The following is a 22,049-nucleotide window of genomic DNA, read 5'->3' as shown; positions in this document are numbered from 1 at the left end:
GACTAAAAAACAAACAAAAACGCACAGAGAAGCACGGAGAGCGGGGGGGGCAAAGCAGACATAGACACGAACGACATAGACACCACCTCTTGCGATCGGTGGTGCCAACAGCAGCTTGGACAAACCTAGGTGGGCAGGGGACAGCAACCCTTAAATACGGGAAGCTCCTTTAGTTGAGTGTACTCACCCTAGAGCCCTTACCGAAGAGCTGGGCCCGGCGTCCGGGAACCCCGGGAGCTCACAGGTCTGCCCGTGCAGCGCCAGGGCCGAGGGCCGAGCAGGGAGCCAGCGCGCGCCGCAGCCCCGGTGCAGGAGACTCGAAGGCGGCTCCCGATCCCGCGGCAGCCGGCCCGGCCGGGAGACTGCAGTCACCGAAGGGTCCCTCCAGCAACCCGCTACCCCGACCTCCAGCCCGCGGGCACCGTCCCGGCGCACCCTAACGCGCGAACCCCCCGCCACTCAACGCGCGGCCGCCTCCTCCAATAGGCGCCTCGGCTCGGGGGGCCGGCCCGCTGGGCGGAGCTACGCGGCGGAAGACCCGCCTCCCGCAAGGTCGGTTGAGAGGTCGCCCGCGGTGGTTGCAGCGCGGCTGTTTGAAGAGGGCGCCAGCGGCGGCGGGAAGCTCCTCGGAGCCCCATTGGGGCGGTCGTGAGCCAATCACAGAAGCCTCCCGGAGGGTTTTTACGGTTGCCTGGAAACGGAGGAGCGCTTGCGCTCCCAGCGGTGACCGGGTTAATTTGGCGTCTTCTTGTTTACTGATGAGATTGCCCCTGCTCCCAGGTTCCTCTTCGCTCCGAACTTTAATTTCCGTGGATGTTCTCGGACGTTAGCGTGTCGTGAAGTCCCATCGTGTCCTCGAACTGGGAGTTCACAACCACTTCGGCTAAATCTCACTTCCGCTTTCCGCGTTTCATTTGCCTGTCTAATTAATTGGTTTGTGGAGGGTGTATGTAGCGCCTGGGTTTTGGGACAATTACAGTCTCCCGCTTCTTCAGTAGGAAGGGTTCCAGTGAACACCGAGAACTTGGTGGCATAGGTTCCCACGTGCTTTTCAACCTTTCCCATGCGTACCATGCGGAGTACAATATCTGGCTAACTTTGCTCAGCCACCTGCCCATCCCGTCCTTGTAACGCCTACACGGACGCTCAGCTGCCGAGGGAGGGTTCTGGTGCAGAAGGAGAGCTTGAGCCAGAGAAACAATGAAAGCACGAGGCGGAACAAACAATAGTTCCAGGATCACCTGGGCTGGTTTTTCGCTTCCATTGCTCCAACTCCACCCGTGCTGAGCCCTCCGAACACACACCACTTCACTTAGCAGAACTGGATTTTGCTACCGCTGAACGCAGTGTGAGCACCTGCCACAAAAGCTGGGTGTCTGTTTTGCTACTGTATGTCTTCTTCACCCATAGAACAATATGAACGTCTTGGGGTATTGAGCATTTATCATCATGGTTCATGGCCTGTGCTACACACTCAAAACAGCTGTGTTAACTTGTTAGTGAATTAATGATTTGGGCCCAGAAAACATTAATGAAAAGCATTTGTTGAAGATGAGCTGAGGTATCTGCTAATGAGAATGAGCCTCGGGCAAGCTTCATTACCCAAAAGTCTGGTGTCCCTTGCTCGGGCACACGCTCCAAGAATGGTCAGGGGAATAAAGGGAGTAATTTGCTCTTTGTTGAGATAATACTTTTCCTTCCAGAATTTATCTGCCATGAAGTTCTGCGGTGACATCTTTAAGAATTCTGGAATCTTGGTTTCTTTCAAAAACATAGAAATAGTATAAGAATGGTGTAGGGATGTGGGGCTCCTCTGTCTGCAGCAGCTGACTCTGATTTACCTCCCTAGCAGAGGCACGGTTTTGCAGGTGCAGAGAATTTCTGTGATTGTGTGTCATCTGGAATTCTGGGAACTTTTCAGAGGCTACATAAATTCAAAGCGGGGGGGGGGGGGGGGGAGTCAGTGGTTGTTGGTCATTCAGGGAGGTTGGTTGTGGTTTGCTAGTAGCCTTGGTCAAAGAAGAAACAAAAGGAAAGAAATAGACTCAGGGATTTCCTAATTCCTTTCTCCCCTATAGAGTGTTAGGGTGAAACCAGTAGGGGTGGGGAAAAAAAGAACCCACAAAGTAGCAAAGACTGGCTACAAAGTTCTGTTGAGTCTCCCTGCCTTTGTGAGTCCTGACTCAAACAGGAGTAACTTTCCTTTTTCTGCTCAGCTTTTGCTTTTGGATGCCGGCCAAAGCCCAAGTGTTTTCTCTGGGGCTTTGAGCTTTTTCACTCTTTGTCTAAAGCTCCCCTTCGCCACCATCTGGCTGCTTGTTGGCCTGTACTCTAGCTTAACAGCATGGCTTTTTCTCCTCCTCTAGGCAGCTACAGAGATTCACAACTTGCCTACCCTGAGGCTTTTCTTCAAGCTTCTGTTTGAGTCCACTCTTAAATTACTTTACTAAGAGGACCAAGAGCCCCAAGAGGAGGCTTTCCCTGGTATCACTCGGCTGTGCCCTGGGAAGCGACCTTCAAGACACACCAAAAAAGCTCCATCACTCTACGTTCAAGTTATCTCAGTTGGTGAAGAATCACAGCACATCAGAGACTGGAGTAGAAATCCTCTCTTTTGCATCACCAGGATCAGTTGTGGCCTCAGTACTGACGGCTCCTGTGTGCAGCCATACAGCTCTCCTCCAGAATCAATACCTGCTCTCACCTTCTCCCTTTTACTGGACCCGAGAGCACTGTGTTCTACGTATGGTTTCTCTGTACTTGGCCCATACCTCAAATATCCTTTATTAATCTCCTCAAATTACCCACTTTGAGTGAGCCACCTGTTTCCTGCCAAGACACTGATCCACTACACATGTTAAAATTTCCAAGTCCCAAATACCAGGCATTATCAGTTGTCACAAAGCAATAATCGTTTATTTGTTTAGAAAAGTCATTTACAGATATTTGTGGGCAAATGGACCACCATTTTAAAATAGAGGTTGAGAGTAGAAGATTAAAACAGCATGCAGACATTTCTTGCATCTTCTAGGGGTGTGCGAACGGCGTCCACAGTCTCTGAAAGTGCAGTGTTTGCTTCGCTAGCTGCAACACCACTTCCGTCCAGTGCTGACTACACACCTACACACGTGCTGCCCACCCCATCAGTGCCTGCGCTATCTGCCCTGCCTCTCTGGTGCAGCCTGCCTACACGTTCCTATCATTATGCTGATCGCTGTATGAAGAAAAATGATTACGATCTAAGATATGTGGGCGGGGTCAGTGGAATATACATTATTTTCTAGCCATGGAAAGAAAACAAACCTACCCAAGAAGCCAGTGGCTGAAGAAATAAAAGGATGAGCTGTTACCTAAAAATGCAAGACTTCAATAATGGACTGATGATTTCTACCCAAAATCAACTACCCCATATTGTACTTGAAACTTACCAAATATATCATGATCATAAAGGTTAGGTTGTGTCTACTTAGCCAACATGAAGTGGTATTGAGATAACTATCCAGCAAACTCAGGATTCATAGCCTTTCTCTCTCTCTCCCTCTCTCTCTCTCCAGTGATGGTATATTTTTATATGTAAAAGCAAGACTGAAGCATTTCTGTTATTATTAAAATCAAGCAGATCCACTTGAACCAAAATCACCTGCTTTATTCTGAAACACTTGGGTTCAAACTATGTAGGTGCTGATTTGGTTAAACCCTTTGTATAGAGAGTATAAACACAGAAGAAAGGGGAAGTCCTAAATGTATTCCCCTAACTGCACAGGCTGCTTATCAGTATTAACTTCTCACGGAGGAAAAACTGCAGTGTTAGGATGACAACAGATCTCTAAATGCACCTCTGTGCTCCTTTATCTTATAAACAAGAAAACTGGGGTCCAGACAGGTTTAGTTAGCAACCTGTCAAGAGTCACAGTGATGATTAGTTCAAACCTAGAGCTTCTCCAAGAATTCTTAATTTCACCCCTGGTTTAACGTGGTGTATAACAGGCCTTTCCAAGCCCTTCAACCCATAGAAAGAGGGTGATAGGGCACATATTGAGGTGACACCAGGATTCAGTGGAAGCCAATCAAAAGGAAAGTTTCTTATACTTTAAATTACCTTCTGACACTCAATAGGAATGGAACTAGTGTGGACTGCACATGAAGAACCCCATCTTTTATATCCATATACTCAAAACCAGGAATAACCAAGAGATTTGGCCTCACGTGCTTGTCCAATGCTGCATATGAACAGTTCCGACAGCAAAGACTGAGGAGTGCTGGACAGTAAACTTGGGCCCCAACCTTTTAATCAATAGATGAGACAGACTGATGAAACCATCGGTTGCTTTTGCTTTCGTTCCACAAGCCTGGACATGGTCTGAATTTGATGTCAGTCTCATATTTAACAGGGCAGCAAAAAGTGCTGCTAAACAGAAACTGTAATAAAGTCAAACTGCCGGTCAAGTTGCTGCTTCTAGCTTTTTTGAGCAAGGAAAAACTGTTTTGGCAACTGGTTCTGTAGCTATAGAACACAAAGACACTTGGAATTAATCTCCCCCATATGAAAATGTCCCCAGATGATGAAGTTGAAGGCACATACCACTGCCTGAGCAGTTCAAATTGTCTTTAGCATATGAAATTGTAGTTGTGCTTTTAGTTTTTAATCGATGCAATGTGACCTTTAAAAAGTGACTCCCGTGCGTATGGAATACTCCTTTTCAAATGGACCAAAGTTCTTCTGCTCCGGTTTTCATATTCAGAAGATATTTTATTAGTCCTCTGTTTAATAAAAGCTGTGGTCCATGGGTCCTAAGAAAGACATGTTTCACAGTTTGTGTTCTTTTATTTAATCTGGAGAAAAGGTTGGAATTGTCACTGTTCCTGACATGGGAAGGATATTCTTCTGATAGTACTGCCACAGTGTCCGGAGTTGTCATTTCTTGGAATGCAAAAGTCCTGTGTTATCTTTTCTTACTGGTTGTTTAAGGCTTACTTCACTTCCAGAAGAGATGATTGGCAAACTGTTATCCATGTGGTATTTGATAAGGTGGCCCACATTATCAAATACGTGGTCCTTGGTTCTCACCTGGAAAAGGAAGCACAAATATACTTAGGCTGAATATTAGCACTTCTGAAAGGGGTCAACAATGGTGGGAGAGCATCCCTAAAGTAGATCTTTTGCTGAGTGAAGGAAAGGTGATTTTCAGTTCTATCTTCCTTAATACATAATTTTATCATTTCCCAGTGCCCTTTTACAGTAGCATTCCTACAAGCTCAGGAAATGGCAGGCACTCGTCATTCAGTCCAGATCTGCAATCCACTTCTCTTCAAGGCTTTTGCTTGATGGTGTCTATCACATCAGCACTTCTATAACTATCTAGCTAATTCGTGTGCGGGCGCCGTCCTGGGATGGCAGTTATCTTCCAAATTACCTCATCTCTGCCTAAGGCAGGCCCCTTGGAGAAAGCCCACCTCTCCCGAGAGCCTCAACACAAAGCCTGTCTCCTCCTCCTCCCTCTCAGGCATTCATGCCGCCTTCCAGCAAGCTTCATAAACAGCAGCTGATGCATACATGTCCGTTGCATACTATTCACTATCTGCCTGCTGAAGGAAATAAACTTGTAGAATTTCCTCCTAGCATTAGCATGCACCTATCCTCTGCATGCTTTACTGTCTATTGGGCTCCACTGGCTTGGTCGCCTCCTGTGTGGAGGACAGTGCAACCTCCAAGAGAGAGAAGGCCTGCAGCCAGCAAGCACCTACCTGATAATTGTGCTACCGGCTTGCAGGGGATTCTGAGCTCTGCCTGCATATTGGCTTCAGCATAACTGGCAGAATTTGAATATGGACTATAAATTAGGTAATGATACCTATAATTGAATTTCCTGACTTCGATTTTTATACTAGATCTATAAAAAAGCGTCCTCAGTTTTGTAAGCACACAAGACAAAGAAAAGGCGGCCGTGGCTTTAGCGTATCCTCTAATGTCTTCCGATCTTAATGAAGTTTTTCTCTCTTCCTGTCCAGGTTAGCTGACCAAGCCTTCATTCTTAATTCCAACTCATTCTGTCTCCTCTCCCTCATGTCTCTGCAGCTGACATTCTGGTCCAGGGTTCCACACCTCCCACCGTGAGGCACCCAGTTGCTGTCTCTCGGCCCCATAGCCTCCACTGTGCCTTCTCTAGGCAATCCTGCAGAGAGATGTTAGGGTAACCTTCCTACTGCAGACACCACATGTTAGCATTTGGACCCTTCCACCAGATGTCATTAAACCAGAATCTGTAAGGCAGTCTAAGCTAAAAATGAAGAGAGTGTACATAAAACTCTATTTGTTGGCTTCTTTGGAAAAATAAGTCTGGCCCTTCTGGGCCCCTAGCCTGCATGGCAGCAGTTGGGTAGAGCTGAGTGGTGACTATTTTGTCAGTTCAACAGAGAGACAAACCAGCCTCTGTTGATTCTACTACCTACCCCTTCTGCTTCCTTATAAACTGGTCAGGCCCTGCTGACATTTGCTTTTACAGCACCACCCACAAAAGCTTTTAAGAATTGTGTAAGATCCGGGGTGAGTTCAAGGCCAGCCTGGTCTACAAAGCAAATCCAGGACAGTCAATGCTACACAGAGAAACCCTGTCTCAAATAAATAAAATAAAATAATAAAATAAAAAATAAATAAAAGGACTGTGTGGTTTTTAAAAATCCATTACATGAGGCTTGAAGTATCTAGCCCAATACTGTCAACTCCAACTTTCTCCAACTGAAACTATGCTACTTTCAGAACCCTGACTCCCCATTGTCCCAGACATTGGCAGCCACCATACTACTTAGCCTTTTAGGATTCTGGCTTCTTAAGAAACCTCAGCTAAGTCAAATCATGTGACATTTGTCCAGGGATTGGCTGGGTTTTGCTTAACAAAATCCTCCCAACATTCATGAGAACACGACAGCATGTGACATGCTTGTCTTTCACACGGCTGAACAGTATTCCTTTGTATGTCTTCTTTCTCTTCTCATGCACAATCTGAAATTATTTCCACTTCCTGGCCATTGGACTATCACTGCTGGGAACACAAGTGCAAGTTTCCTAAAGATGATGATTTCTGTTCTTTTAGACTACTGTCCAGAGTGCGGTTGCTACTTTTCACAGAAATTTTCAAACTGTTTGCTGTTTTTTAGTCTTGCATAATAACCAGCTAAATAGATTTGAGGTGAAAACTCACGTCGGCTTTGGTCCACGTTTCTTATTGACTAGAAATGTTAGACATCTCTTCACATCTATGTGCCGTCTTCTCTGGAGAAAGGACTCGTCTTGGAAAAAATGTTTTGTTTTGCTTTGTTTTCTAAATTGCACAATTTCCGTACGTGTTTTGAATATTAACTATCAAACTCATCGTTTGCAAATGTTTACCTCAGTCTGTGGGCTGACCATAAACTTTGCAGTGCAAGAGCTTTTAGCTTAATGCAGGCCCGCTTCTCTGTGTTTGCTTTTTGAGGCTTGTGTTCTGGCAATCTTACCTAACAAATGTTCAATAAGACCATTGTTATGGAAGTACTCTCCTACGCCTTCTCCTGGAAGTGTTGTACTTTTCCATCTTACAATCAAGTCTTTGACCCATTTGAGCTCACTTTTACTAATGGTGTAAGAATCCAGTTTCATCCTCCACATCGTGTACCTGTTTCCCATCAGCATTTGGAGGGCATCTCTTCTCCAGTGCTTGCTTTAAGAAGACTTAGTGCTGGGAGGGAATGAGGGATCGGGACACGGCTGGGATACAGAGTTAATAAAATGTAACTGATAAGAAAAAAATAAAATTCAAAAAAAAAAAAAAGAAGACTTAGTGATCTTGAAGACCACTTGACGGCACGTGTGACCTTTTGCCTGGGCTTATCATACTGTTCCATCAGTCTAGACTTCTAACTTTATGTCAACACTACTGTTTTGATTAACATTGATCTGTAATGTGTTTGGGGGTCTTCAGCTTTATTAGTCTTCAAAAAAAATGTTTTGGTTATTCAGATTTTTGTATTAGTTGACCGTGAATTTTAGGATTTTCTGGGTCTATAAAATGCCATCCGGAGTTTTATGAAAATGTTGATTATGGATGTGGATTCCGTTGGGTGGTGTGGACATTTTAATAATGCCCACTCTTTTAGCCCACAAAGGAGAAGTCTTTTCACTAATTGTGTCCTCTTTAGCTTCGTTCATAGATATTTTATAGTTCTCACTGCATAAGTATTTCTTCTTGGTTGAGTTTATTCTTAAGTATTTTTTTTATTTTTTCCATTGGTGCCATCATAAATGTGACTGTTTTCTTATTTCCTTTTAAATAGTTTTCATTTGTGTATAGAAATGGAACTAATTTTGCATTAAAAAATTCACTGTCAGCTATAAACTCTTCCTATGTAGCATTTACTGTGTTCTTTCTATTACTATTTTTGTAATTTTATTACTACTAATTTCTTCCTGCTTTCTTAGTCTTTAAGTGTTTCCATCATTAAAAGGGGCGGAGTTCTGTCTATAAAAGGTGTGGACACCTGCCCATTTCTTCTAGTTTATTCAGTTTGTTGGCATTTGGCTGCGTATAGAAATCTTTTATGTCGGGTGGGGATGGCAGCAGCACACACCTTGAATCCTAGCACTCAGGAGGCAGAGGCAGTTGGATCTCTGTGAGTTCAAGGCAGCCTGGTCTACAGAGCCCAAGACAGCCAGGGCTACAGAGAGAAACTCTGGCTCAAAACACAACAAAACAAAACAAACTTGTATAATATTAGTTACATGATGCCCATTATAGTACATTTCCTATTTCATTTATGTCTTAACCAAAAGTTTGTTTGTTTTTTAATGTTCTCCCAACCTTTTTTATGCTTGAAAAAGCTGCAATTCTTACTATCACACACATCCACACACACATCATGCTCTATTCTTTCTGTCATTTAAGTCTGCTTTGCTGTAATTTGGCTGTGGTCGTATTCATCCGTAGGAGTCTACTGTGACTACAGGTTTGTCCTACTGACCTGAACTGAGAAGGGGCAAAAGAGGCTGTCCTCTGTGCCATGCTCTAGGATGGCTTCCAGTCCTAACCACACCACTAGTTCTGGCTGTATGGTTTAAGAAAACATCAACACTTAGCCTTGACCTCTACTGAATACTGTCTGTGGTTTCGACATGTGAAGTACATGAGAGCTCAGTCATACCTTGCCTTCAGGATCCACCAAAAGAAGATGTTTGGCCTGGCCACCTTGCAGTCCGCTCAGTACATACTGGCCAGGAGATGTTATGCTCTCTCGAACCAAAAAGTCCCCGTCCTTCACCAGCAGTTTCTCTGCCGCCCCCCTGCTCAGCCGGCCGTGGAAGCATTCTTCATTCCACAGCTGCTGCTTAATGTGTGGTAAAGAGTGTGAGCTCACAGGCTGAGTGGTGGCTCCCGGCTGCACAGTTTCTGGTACCTCTGAAGTCAAAACACAAAAGAGGTATCACCAAGTCATCCCCTCACCCATCCATTTGTCCTTCCTCCTGTGTATAAGGAGCTGTTTAAACAATACCATGGACCAAATATCATGGCGGGCTCAAACTTAGACATGAATTTAAACATTGTTTTTTAGTTTCTGTCACTAGGAGAGGTCATCCGGCTTAAGAGTTTCTTCTTCAGGGGGAAGTAGAATCGGCCCATGAGAACTGCTTCTGTAACTGTGGAAAGGGGCTCTTCTTTCCAGGGGCCTCATGTTAAAAAGGGAAAAGTCTGAACCTGAATCACAGATAACTTCTACAGTGCTTCTAACCTCTTTTTTTTTTTTTTTAACTTTTTATTGATTCTTTCTGGATTTCACATCGTGCACCCCAGTCCCACTCATCTTCCCGTCCCTTCCTATTCACCCTCCGCTACCACAAAAAAAAAAGCAAAAAAAAAAAAAAAAAAAATATATATATATATATATACACACACACACACACACACACATATATATATAATTTTAAGAAGAAACAAACAAAATATGTCACACAGCATAAGCCTTTACTTGCACATGTTCATTGCAGTAAGTCATTGGTCTGGTTCAAGGCCTCTGGCTACACTATCAATACTGGATCCTCATGGGGACTTTTTCTAAACTCTTTTAAAAGCCACAACCAAAATTTTGACTTATCCTCACTTGTTTTTTAACATTTAGCTTCTATCACTTTTACTTTTACACTAGTTTATAAAATGCTAAATCTATGAATTTAGCTCACCTAAATTTTTCATCCTTCTTAGCAAACTCTTTAGCCCAGCACTGCTACAGAACGGCCCTGCCGAGGTCAGTACCATTCACCTGTCTGAACCACAGAAGGGATGAGAGCGAAGAAAGCGCAGTATTAGGAGAGCTCCACCTATGGCAACTTCCCAGCGTCCTGAAGAAAGCTTAGTCCCAGACTGGGAGCACCGAGAGTGAGACCATTGGGTGTGTCAGTGAGCACAGCGCCATCGTAGCTCTTCGCGGTAAGAATTATTGTATCATTCTTGTTTATAACAACAGGCAATTGTTAAGGCCTTTACACGACTCATGCTATTTTCATAATTAGGTCCCCAAACTGGATTCTGAAAAAGACTGAGCTACTTATCCAAAGCCACACTGTTAAGGCTGTAGATCTGGGATTTGAAACAAGGACTCCAACGCTTGGGCTCTTTAGTCAACAAACTCCGAGGCACTGGATGTAAAACTCCATTTCCATTTGCCAAATCTGACTGGCTTCCCTAGCTCTGTAGTGCCCACAAAGGTCCCTAGGAGACAGCAACACTGTCAGGACAATGTATAGCATCTCCTAGACATAGCACTCCTATAACCCCAACACTTAGGAGGCTGAAGCAGGAGGATTGCTGAGTATTAAGTCTAGCCTGGGCAAACCTATACAGCTCAATGAGACTTTGCCTCAAAGCAAAAGAAAAAAAAAAAGGCTCACAGGTTAAGAGCATTGACTGTTCTTGCAGAGGCTCCTGGATTCAGTCCAATGGCCTGCAAGCTGGCTCATAACTAGAGCTGTAACTCTAGCTCTAAGGGACCTGGCTCCCTCTTCTGGCCACCACGGGCACCAGCTGCATGTGGTGTACCTACACACAGGCAAAATACTTATGTACAAAGTTAAGATGAATAAATCTTTTTTTAAAATCCACCAGAAATAGTTAACTATATCAATTTTGTGACTGAACTTTGTTAAAAAGCCATATGTTTAATGGTAAATTGACAAAGAAAACAACCATAGAAACCAGCATTGTGTTTTGAAACACGAAGGATCTTTGCATGGAAACCACTCTTCATTTCTGTAACACAACGCACTTACAGGCCGTTGGGCAAAGGCCTCATCAAGAGCACCAGGCTCAAACTGTGCAACCTGCATTCCACCATGCTGTGAGGTGTAGGCAACCTGCAGTGCCCTATGAATAGCCCAACTTCCCTGTCAGCGTGTTGGAGCCCCGCCCTACTTAAGCACATCTATTTGACATAAGAACGTCATGAAACAGTTACAGCTAGCACCACAAACGTATCTTGTAAAACATCTTCAGCCTAAAGCTGGAAAGAATGTTCCCCCACAAATCAACTTCCAATTGCTGCCAGAAAAGGCCTGAGGAAATGTGTCCAGACACTGACTAATACTTGCAGTTGGCCTTGGCGCTGCCTGTTCCTGGACACAGTGGAAAACTTGTAATGAGCAGTCCCGTGTGTGTTTGCATCAGGGACAGGCTCTGCGTGAGTGTGAGGCCGTGCATGCAGGCATGCATCGTGAAGGTGCAGGCAGCTCAGTGTGGCGTGCACTTTTGGTTTGCCCTGAAATTATGGATGGCTTCTGGACAAGGACAAAACAGAAGAAAAACAGACATTATATCATCTTGAAGAGTCAACAGCTCGTGGGCCAGCCCTGGGATTGCAAACAGAGTTTCTAACATAGCTTCCCAGATTAGGACAAGGACAAGGCACGGCGTGCTGAGCGATTTCAAATGTTTCCTTAGCATCAAATTCTGTTAGAAGAAAAAAAAAATGTGATGGGTTTTCCAATTCGTTTTAACTTTAAAACTTATGCTAACCTGGGAAACAATAAAACAGAGAAAGAAAGAGTCCACTCTGGCTCATCACTGACTATGGCGGCTCAGAGCTGCGGCATAGTAACCTTCCCTCTGAGGCGACTGACGCTAACAGGGGAGACTGTGTGCTTATGATGGGCTCATCTCTGAGACGGAGATGGGTGGGCAGGTGCAGGGGGGAGAGCTCATTTTCCAGAGAAGCAGAGCCGGGCAGAGGGCTAAGTAGGAGGTACTCAGTGACTCACCAGCATTTGGAAAGTAATCACAGGAAACTGTTGATCTCTAGAGTGTCGGGTACACGATTAGGGCTTGGAAGGAGTTGATTTCTCCCTCACCCCATTCTTTATTACCTGTATGCTGTGAGCATCTACATTACTTCTGAGTTTTAGAAATGTTCTCCAGAATAAAATGCACATAAAAATCGAGACAGTCCCATGATTAAGGATACATCAGGAAGGTGCAAACTTTAAGGAGACTATCAAATTTGAGGGGAAATTTCCATTGTCTAAAGCTACTGTACTGTCCCCTCAACACACGACCTCGTGTCCTGTTGCAGGGGACTGAGAGCGGGGTCAGGCCTGGCTATCTGTATGCTTTAGAAAGTTGCTGTAGACGCTGAATTGGTGAAAATGAACCTTCACTCCTACAGGAAACATGGGGTCTCCTTTCCAACAAGCCTCAGGCCTCAACAGTCTCTTCAGCTAGCACACAGACTTATTTTGTGTGGGTTTTGGATTAAAAATATGGGGTGTAGCATATTTTGTTGACTCTGAAATCATAGCCAACAGCACTATAATTCATACTTGATTGATGTTTTTATAACCCTGTCTTCTCTCATGAGGGCACTTCACCATTTCCTTTCACTTAGAAACACTACACAGCACTTTTTTTGACTACACTTGGGGACCATTTTAAAACAGCAAAACCATTAAAAAAAAAAAGCACAAAAATGTGGGGAGAAGTGGTACTAAATGTACCACAAAAGGACACTTGAAGCTTCTGTTTGGTTGCTCTTCATTTTGTGAGACAATTTGACTATGTAACCAGCTATCCCCAAACTCATTACACAGCCCAGTGTGGTCTCGAACTCTTGGGAGGCCTCCCAAATATTGGCACTATAGATATGCGTCACTACACTTGTTTTAAACAAGTGCTTAGAACGTGAAAAGCAAAATGAGGTAGAGCTTTCCCTTGCTGTCGCCAGCCTGGACTGTGTATGTCAGAAGGCCGACAGTTGGTGGCTCCATGCAGGTCTGCAAACCACCCTGAGCATGGATTTGAGGGGGACGGCCAAAGTTTGCTAAGTAGCTAAGCATGCTACTTCTTAATTGTGAAACCTGGAAATACTGACACCTGACAGATTACATAATAGGTATTTTGCTTGTATTGCTGAATGTAAAAATACACCTCAACAAAGCACCTGAAAATCTGTTAGAAAATTCTGACCAAAGAAAAATTAAGTATAGATGAGAGGTTAAGATAGTACCCCAAGACTAGGCATGGTCACACACCTTCAATCCCAGCACTCAGGAGGCAGAGGCAGATGAATCTATGAATATAAGGCCAGCCTGGTCTACAGAGCCGGGTCCTGTTTATAATAATAATGATAATAATAATACCAAGAAAAAGTATTTGCAATATAAGGAAAGAATTATGTGCTCTTTCAGAAAATTACAAAGGCTTGTCAATTTAGTATATGGTAATAAGTACATTAGCATAGAACAGAAAACTGGCCCAATAGAGAAGGTGTAATAAGGAGCCTAGAAATCACAGCAAATACAGGAGCTGAGTATAACAGGGTGGCAGAAGGGGAAGCAGAAGGTATTGAATCAACAGAGGCTGGAAAGCTGTTTCACATGAAATAAAGCTAGATTCACTATCTCATATAAAGTATAAAGGGCCAAGAGGTAATAAAATCATAAGGCCTGTAGAAGAAAACACAGCAGAAGCCAAACAAAAAGACAAACCGATCAAGAGGAGGTATGCTGGAAACAGTAGAGATAAGAATGGAAATTAATCACATAGAAAAGAAAACAAACAGAAAACCAGATGCTTTAGCAAGATCAATAAAAAAAAAAATCAAAAAACCTAACAAAGGCATATTTGAATAATAGAAAGCAGCCCAAGAGACATTACCAGAGTTCCATGGGACGATAAAGTAATAACAAAGGTCTATTTTGTACCAAGTTTCTGGAGAAAGTACATTGCCAAGAAATGTACATGCCTCTGTGTTATGTTTTGGCCCCTGAAACAAATTTCAAACCCTCATGCCCATGGCAATGTGAAACAGGCTGAAAAGAGGCTAAGACTCCAGAGAGGCACACCCTGAGTCCCTGGTCTAGGTGAACACATGGAGGATGGTGGCAGGAAGAAGCCAGGAGGCCCAGCACAGCACACAGACAAAAATGGACCAGAACCATCTCACAAAGGTGAGACGGGACTGAAGAAAGCGGTGTCATGTCTGGCTAAGGAAGTCTTCAGAGGTCCTACCCATTAGGACTCCAGTGGCTGCTGTCCCTTTGTGATTGTGGCTTTTCCATGAGGTTGTATTCCTATGCCACCATCGGGTTTGAATGCAGAGAAAGAAGGCAGTTTGGCAGGTGATAAGGACAGCCAGCCACTGAATGTTCTGTGCCTTGTTGTATAGGGCACCACTAGGATGTTTGAGAGGTAGAGAGGTACATAGCAGAGACAGAGGCATGAACTGGTAGTTGTCCATAGGTCACATCCCCCTGCCGCCACACTACTGGACCCCTACGCTAGGCACCAGAATACAGTAACTTTTAGCTTCTCTTACAGGGAGGTGGCCACGTGTCTGGGTTCTGCAGCAGTGAGTGAAGAAATGAATAATGTCTTCCAGTGAAAACAAATGATGTCTGCCACTTTGGGTCAAACCCTTTAGAGGGATGTTCATGCACCACCCTTGCCTTTCCTCTCACTAGCTGAGTAGAGACGAGGGCCCAGGCAGGCACCTGGAACCAGATGTGGAAGACAGATGTCAGGAGCAACAATTCTGTGACAGACAAGTAGGTTAGGAGTAAATAAGCCGGGTCTGCCTTATGCCTTATCCGGGAGCTTCCTTTGTTATGGAAGCTTATACTGACTATAGCAGAGCTAGAGAGCCCCCTCTGCTGCAAGAACAATAAGGCTTCCTCAAATGCCTCCTGTTGGCAGCTCGGAGCAATGGACCCAGAAGCCCTGCCAGTCAGAACTCTGGGTATGTGTGGGGGTGGGTGGGTAGGTGGGTGTCTTTATTCTGAGCAGATCAGTACCCTTATCTGGATAAGGCTAAGTCTGCATAAAAGAGGCTAAAAGGACCTTTAAAGAAAAAGGAAACAGGGGGAACAATTACAGAGAAGACGTTGAAGGTATATTTAAGGCATTTTATAGAGAAAATAAGTAGAAAAAAAAAATGACCACTGCTCTGTCTCATCATAAGATCTTCTTAAACCAACATTTTTTAAAAATGCATTTGGACTAGGATCGATTTTTTTTGAGGGAAGAACAGCAATCTAATGCTAACCTCAAGGGGTCCCCCGAAAGCCCAGGAGGCTATGCACATTAAGTCCTAGTAGGAAGTAAAGGCTGGGAGAGCAGGAGGAGCTTACTCCAAGGACTTACTGCAACCATCTCAAATGAATAGCCCATCACTGTCTCAACATTCCCTCTCTGATGGACAGAAGTGCACTTTCTTCAAGGAAGACCCAAACTCCCCTCCCCCTTCACTTTCCCCCCTAGACCAGCAGTCAGGGTCCAGATGACTAGCCCTTCAGGGCTTGCCCTGCCTCAGTTGGCCGACATCCAGACAGATTCTCGGGGCTAGACAAGCCCGTCCACCCGGGGGCTGTGTAGGACAATGCTGGCAGAACACACAGGCTCTGTGGAGCTGGCCAAAGCCCTCACAGTCTTGTAGTGTGTCCCACTGTCCCCTCAGCACAGTCACAGTCTCCTGCTTTGCATCCGGATCCTCAGTGGTGCCCACAAAGAGCGGACATGTCAACCTTCTTCCAGGGAACAGGCCTGGTCGGAGGGAGTGTGAAGAGTGGTCTCACTTTCTTCTACCACAAGACAGACCACCTGTCACACGGCTGACGGCGAGGGCTCACTTCATCTAGAGTTAAGGTTCTGCTGAAGGCCGGGCCCAACAAACTGGCCTTTGAAAACACTCAGCTCTCAGCTGCCCTAGCTGAAAAGCCGATTTTGGCAGCTCTACAGAACCTCCTGGGCAGTGACAGGGCCTCTTGGGGGCAGCCTCTCCAGCTTTGGAGCAAGCCAAGGCTGATATCACACCAACCTCTGAGCACAGTATTTTGTGAAAAACATTGTTGTTTATTTATTTATTTTTTTAATGATTCTAGGCTTTGGGCCTCTCAGTTCTGCTCAGTAGGACAAACCTGTAGTCACAGTGGGCTCCTACAGATGAATACAACCATAGCCAAATTACAGCAAAGTAGAGTTAAATGACAAAGAATAGAATATGGTGTGTGTGTGTGTGTGTGTGTGTGTGTGTGTGTGTGTGTGATACTAAGAATTGCAGCTTTTTAAGCATAAAAAAAGTGGACAAATTTTTAGCTAAGATAAAAAAATAAAATAGGAAGTGCACTGTAATAGGTATCATGTAACTAATATTATAAAAATGTGTTCTGTTTTGTTTGTTTGGTTGGTTTTTCTTTTTGGGGACAGAAGTTTCTCTGTGTAGCCTTTTGTTTATCTGTGCTCCTACTAATGAATTCACCACCTGAAGCAAATTGGCAAAAACAAAATTAAAAAAAAAAAAAACTAAACAAAGCAAACGATTGCTCAAGTCATTGTATTTGACCTGCAAAAGACTGGAGGACAGAGCATCTCATTCCGTGCTGAATTGATGTCTTATCAAGGAGTTTGAGGTGATAGAGTTAGCCACACCACTAAGCAGGACAGAAATAATGGCCATTGTTTCTCTTGCAAAGAAACAAATACAGGATTATCACCTGGCTTTGAGAGTTCTTCCTTGATCAAAAACACACATCAGAGACTCAAAAGAAATGGAGGCAAATTCAGTGTTTAAAGAGTTATTTAAACACTTTGTGCTAAATCTTTGATCCGCAAAGATCTGATTCATCCTTAACTACAGTGAAGGACTGAGGTCAAGAAATAATAAAGGCACTTGCCTCCAGCCTCACCCCCAAGGATAATCCCCACGCCCAGGCGGCCGGTAGAGAACCTGCTCCTGCAGATTATCCTGAATGCCTTTGTATGTGTTTACACATGTGTGTGAACACGCAAAAATAAGCAAATAAATGTGATACCCCAACCAAACAAGACAACAAAAAGGTTTTTTAAGAAATCTTTTTAACTCCCTAAAGATGAAGCCAAACATTTTTTTTTTAAGTGAGAGACAGTGCCTATCCATAGTGGTCCCTCAGAAGATATATTCAAGTCTTAATCACCTGTCTCTTTTGGCAAAAGGATTTATACAACCACCTCAGAGAGGCAGTTGTCCAAAATGTCCAGCCACAGGAGGTAAAGGGTGTGAGACAGACACAGTGATTGGAGTGCCTGTAAGCCAAGCGTTGTTGACATGTGACCTTCATAAGCTGAAGAATCAGATGTCAAGCGAATGGTGATTGGTGGTGAGTGGTTGCCACGGCCCCGGGGAACCAATACAGACAGTGGGAAGGCACTTACTTCTAAGGTGCCACGGGTTCCCTTGTGGCTGAGCGGGGCTTTGCTTCCCACCATGGCCAAGGGTACCCTGAAGAGCCTGTGTGTTGACGTAGCAGGGGTCATCAAAGAGATCCACTCTGCTGGAGTGCTTCCTCCACGCGCCATCACTTTGCATCTCTCCTTCATGGGGCGTACCTGGAGTGGTTAGCAGTGAGCAGTGCATTACATTTTTGCCATGTAAATAAATCATTCCTGAGTTGAAGAACGCATGCCCACCCCAAACAAGGACTGACTGCTGACACCACTGACAAAAGCAGACAGGAGAGTTAAGCAGGAGGGCCCTAAAGAAATGGCCAGTGAAAGGAAGGCCCTGCTGAGCAAACAGAGCAAACACTAGCTCAGGGTGAGAGTCTCGGAGAGAAAAAAAAATTATATATATATATATATATATATATATATATATATATATATATATATCCTGCTGAACTTGAACACCTGTCACTAACCCCCTCTTAAGGGCCTGTTACATGATACAAAGTCTTAGCTTTCTTTTCACTAAACTAAAAAAAAAAAAGTAAATTGATGAATGAATTAAGTATAGTTCTTTTTTTAATTTATTTATATGTACATTTGGTGTTTGGTATACACATATGTCTGTGTGATAGACTCAGATCCACTGGAATTTGAGTTAAAGACCAGATAGTTGTAAGCTGACATGTGGGTGCTGGGAGTTGAACCTGGGTCCCTTGGAAGAGCAGACAGTGCTCTTAACCACTGAGCCATCTCTCCATCCCTCAAGTATTGTTCTTAGGACAGAAAATCTGGCTCTTTTCTCCTCTCAAAGTATTTTTTGGCCTCTACCCTCACATTAGTTCCTTGCCTCTCCAACTCAGTTTACACACTGTGGCCAAATACTCTTTTAAGACTGAAAATGCAGTCATATTTCTTACAGATTTAAAAACTTCCTACTTGCTTCCCATGCTCTGCTGGGCCATGGGCCCCTCTCTATCGAGCTCGCACAGTCCGTGCCAGGGGTCACACTGGCCTCCTGCAGTGTGATCTCCATTTAAACCTCAGCTGTAAATTCCAACCTCTCTCTCTTCAGCAGAGCTGTCCTCTCTCTCCCCTCAAGCCCTGAAAGCTCTCTGCTTTTCTGGAGGCTGCTGCTTAAGCTCCGAAGGCCAATCTGTGAGAGCAATTCATTCTCTTGCTTCTGTTACTTGTTTAAGGCCTGTTCTACATCTAGGCTGCACATTCCGTAAAAGCAAGGGTAATGCCCGCCTTGCTTTATAAGTCTCAGCTGTGCGTGCTCCGGGAGCACCATGAGGTTGTACCCAAAGCAGTGACGTTCCCACGCACCCAGAGCCGTGCCTCTTGGCTGCCTTACTGTGCAGCAGCATTCCTTCCTCTTTGCTCTAGTCACGCAAACCCTTTGACGTGGCCCAAACAGGACGAGCCCACCCCAGATTTCACACGAGGGTGAAGAGGGAGGCGCAGCGGACGACTACACTCGCAACACCTGCTCCTGGCGCCATTCGCGTCTGTTTGCCGCGTGCTGCCTCTCACCCAGCGTTGTATTTGTGCATTTTGTGACATATGGTTGCTTGTTGGTCATGTGGAGTTATGGGCTGGGGCACCTGCTTTAAACTCACCTCCTCACATCAAAGCCGTCTAAAGGGTCATCACAAGGGGATCACGGCCTGCACAGTGCTTCTAAGCAACCTTATGGGCACAGAGGCAATAGCGACCTAATTAGATAAGACTTTCTTCCCCAAATCCTAACTCTTCCCAGACTCAACTTCGTCAAGCTCTGAAATGTACATGTACATTGATCGACTTTAACCACTAAATGCCATGAGAGGCCTCAATAAACACCACTGAGGGAATTGCTGAGTAAGAGACAGAACAAGTCGACTTCGGAACATACTGTGGATATTACAGCGCAGACAGGACCCAACCCGATTGTTGGGAATTCCCAGGCTGAGGGAGGAGAGGAAGGGGTTACAGTTCTAAGAGAGCATCATCCCGCAGGCTTTTGCACTCAGCGTTAATTTCATGTTCAGCCCTGTAACTAAGAATTAGTTTCGAGTTTTACATTTTATCTCAGCCAAAAGTCTGAGAAGTAATCAACTTAGGATTTTAGTTGACTGTAAAGAAGTTCATGAAAAAAAAATTTTTGAGACACAGTCTTACTATGTAGTCATGGCTGGCTCAAAACTCACTATGAAGCCCAGGCTGGCCTTGAACTCATAGAGCTCTGCCTGCCTCTGCCTCTGGAGTGCTGAAATTGTGGGCAAGTGCCACTACGGAATTTTAATTTTTATCAAGAGAAAGTATGCTTTTAAGTGTTTTAAATGCTGTCTTAGCTCAAAGACCTTTTCCGACAGCATGTAGAAGGGTGATTAATTGGAGATTAATGTGTCCTCATGTTGTATAAAATAAACTCAGTGGACCACCCTGGCAAAAATAGATATGGAAGGTGACAAAATGGCATGCTGAGTCCTTAAAAGTGGATTCCAATCCCTTCCCCACCCAACCCTGCAAGACTTACCTTCCTAAAAACAAACAGCAGCAAAATTAAATAGTCCTGCCAGTTAGGAAGAATGAAGCCACTGGCTGGGGGCATAACTACTTTTATAAACATATTTCTAATATGACAGTTGAGGCCTTGTGTTTGTGTGGCCTCCACCCCACGTGAGCCCAGAGCTCCCAGGCAAGGTGAATAGTGGGAGCTATTTGGTGAACTCACATCTCAGTTATCTCTCCTGTCCCCTTTGCCCAACTACAGCACACATTATGTTTTAGCCACGGTGGAGTCGGCACCCACGTCCACACTAAACCATCGCCTAGTCTTTGGGGCGGAACTTCCTTTTGCTTTGCACAAAAGACATCCCTTTCCAATGACAGTTTTCCTGACCCCAGAGGCACAGCCACCACCTGAGAGCAAGGGAGAAATGTCAGGCTGCTAAGCAACACACACCCGCAAACCAGCTTCTCCGAGAAGCGTGCAGCCCAAAGGCTCAGCGCTCAGTTCCATGCCTGCCATTTAAGAACAGGAACCAACACGCTCGTATGGCTTGAAAAGCGTTGGGATGGCAGCTGGGAAGGCATTGTACCTACCTATTGGCCCGCTCTGTCCCACACAGTTCTCATACACACCGATGCACTTACAGTTCCCAGGCTGTACAAACGACAGATTGCAGGATGTTTATGTACACATATCATAAACAAGATGATCGTTTCCAAGAAAACATAGCGGGCAACTTCACTTTCTGACACAGGCGATGTCTACAGGTTGGGAACAGAATCTGGGTGGGAAAGTATAGTACCTGATGGTCTAGCTTTTGGATTTAGTTGCAAAAGTGGATCTGAAGGTTGGGGGTGTCAAAAGGACTTCTGCTCCAGAAGTCACATTTCAGCACTCAAAGTCTCAGCTAGAAAGTGATGTTTAATAATTGTGTGTGTGTGTTTGTGAATGTGTGTGTGTGTGTGTGTGTGTGTTCATATAAGTACAGAAGTCAGAGGTCAATATTAGGTGTCATTCTTCAGGAGCCATCCCCCTGATTCTTTCAGATACAGTCTCTCACTGAGACAGGCCGAGCTGGGTGGTTGGGGAGCCCCAGGTCGCAGTCTCTGGCCCCTTCTGCAGCACTGGGGCCTAAGCACATGTCACCTCACCCAACTTGTTTTTACTGTGGGCGTGAGGGACTAAACTCGGGTCCTCATGCTTCCGTGGTGAACACTTCACAAACCAGGCCGGCCCAATCGCTACCTAATTTTGAGATGACAAACCAGAACCCTCCTCTACCGAGGTGTGTGCTAGGCGCACTTGTCATTCTTGAAAACCTCAGCCAAGTGGAGGGCTCCAGCCATCCTCATCTTTCCGTGTTCTTCAGCCACTGAATGAAGATGAGCTGATGTGCTGGAGAAGTACAGCATGCGTGCGTGCGTTAGAAAGAGTTATTGGGGGCTGGAGAGACGATGGATCAATGGATAAAGCATTCGCTGGCCAGGTGTGAAGGTTGGAGTTTGGATCTCCAGAGTCCATGCAAAGAATTCTGTAATCCCAGCGCATGTGTGTGGGCGACATGGGCGGCAGAGATGTGTAAATGCCCGGAAGCTCCCAGAACAGCTAGCGTGTGTGTGTGTGTGTGTGTGTGTGTGTGTGTGTGTGTGTGTGTGAAAGAGAGAGAGAGAGACAGAGAAAGAGAGACAGAGAAAGAGAGACACCACACATACACACATACTACACACATCTTTAAAAATTAAATGATTACACTTGTCTGGCCACAGCATGTAAGGTGGTTTGAGGGCCTGAAATCAGTGACGTGACAGGTGTGTGGCTTTCGGGATCATTTGGGCAAGTAGGAC

The 22,049-nt window shown here is 44.9% G+C and overlaps 2 protein-coding genes across 4 annotated transcripts in view; both read right to left on the bottom strand.

Annotated features, from left to right (window-relative positions):
* Positions 1-390, bottom strand: part of Cep152 (centrosomal protein 152) — a 58,198-nt gene extending 57,808 nt beyond the window's left edge. For all 3 annotated transcript variants that reach the window (XM_055620471.1, XM_055620551.1, XM_055620627.1), the window contains exon 1: positions 188-390. The gene's annotated coding sequence lies outside the window, so the exon portion shown is untranslated. The remainder of the gene's footprint in view (positions 1-187) is intronic.
* A 4,523-nt stretch (positions 391-4,913) lies between these two features.
* Positions 4,914-22,049, bottom strand: part of Shc4 (SHC adaptor protein 4) — a 92,383-nt gene continuing 75,247 nt past the window's right edge. The window contains exons 9-12 of the mRNA XM_055620222.1: positions 20,799-20,859; positions 17,700-17,873; positions 9,175-9,428; positions 4,914-5,068 (exon numbers count right to left, since the gene is read on the bottom strand). Coding sequence (XP_055476197.1) covers positions 4,916-5,068; positions 9,175-9,428; positions 17,700-17,873; positions 20,799-20,859 — 642 coding nt within the window. The 3' untranslated portion in view covers positions 4,914-4,915. The remainder of the gene's footprint in view (positions 5,069-9,174; positions 9,429-17,699; positions 17,874-20,798; positions 20,860-22,049) is intronic.

Source organism: Psammomys obesus, unplaced genomic scaffold (assembly GCF_907164565.1).
Source record: "Psammomys obesus unplaced genomic scaffold, mPsaObe1.curated_primary_1811, whole genome shotgun sequence".
Taxonomy (NCBI): domain Eukaryota; kingdom Metazoa; phylum Chordata; class Mammalia; order Rodentia; family Muridae; genus Psammomys; species Psammomys obesus.
The sequence above is the reverse complement of the archived record's forward strand: the minus strand, read 5'-3'. Positions and strand labels throughout refer to the sequence as shown.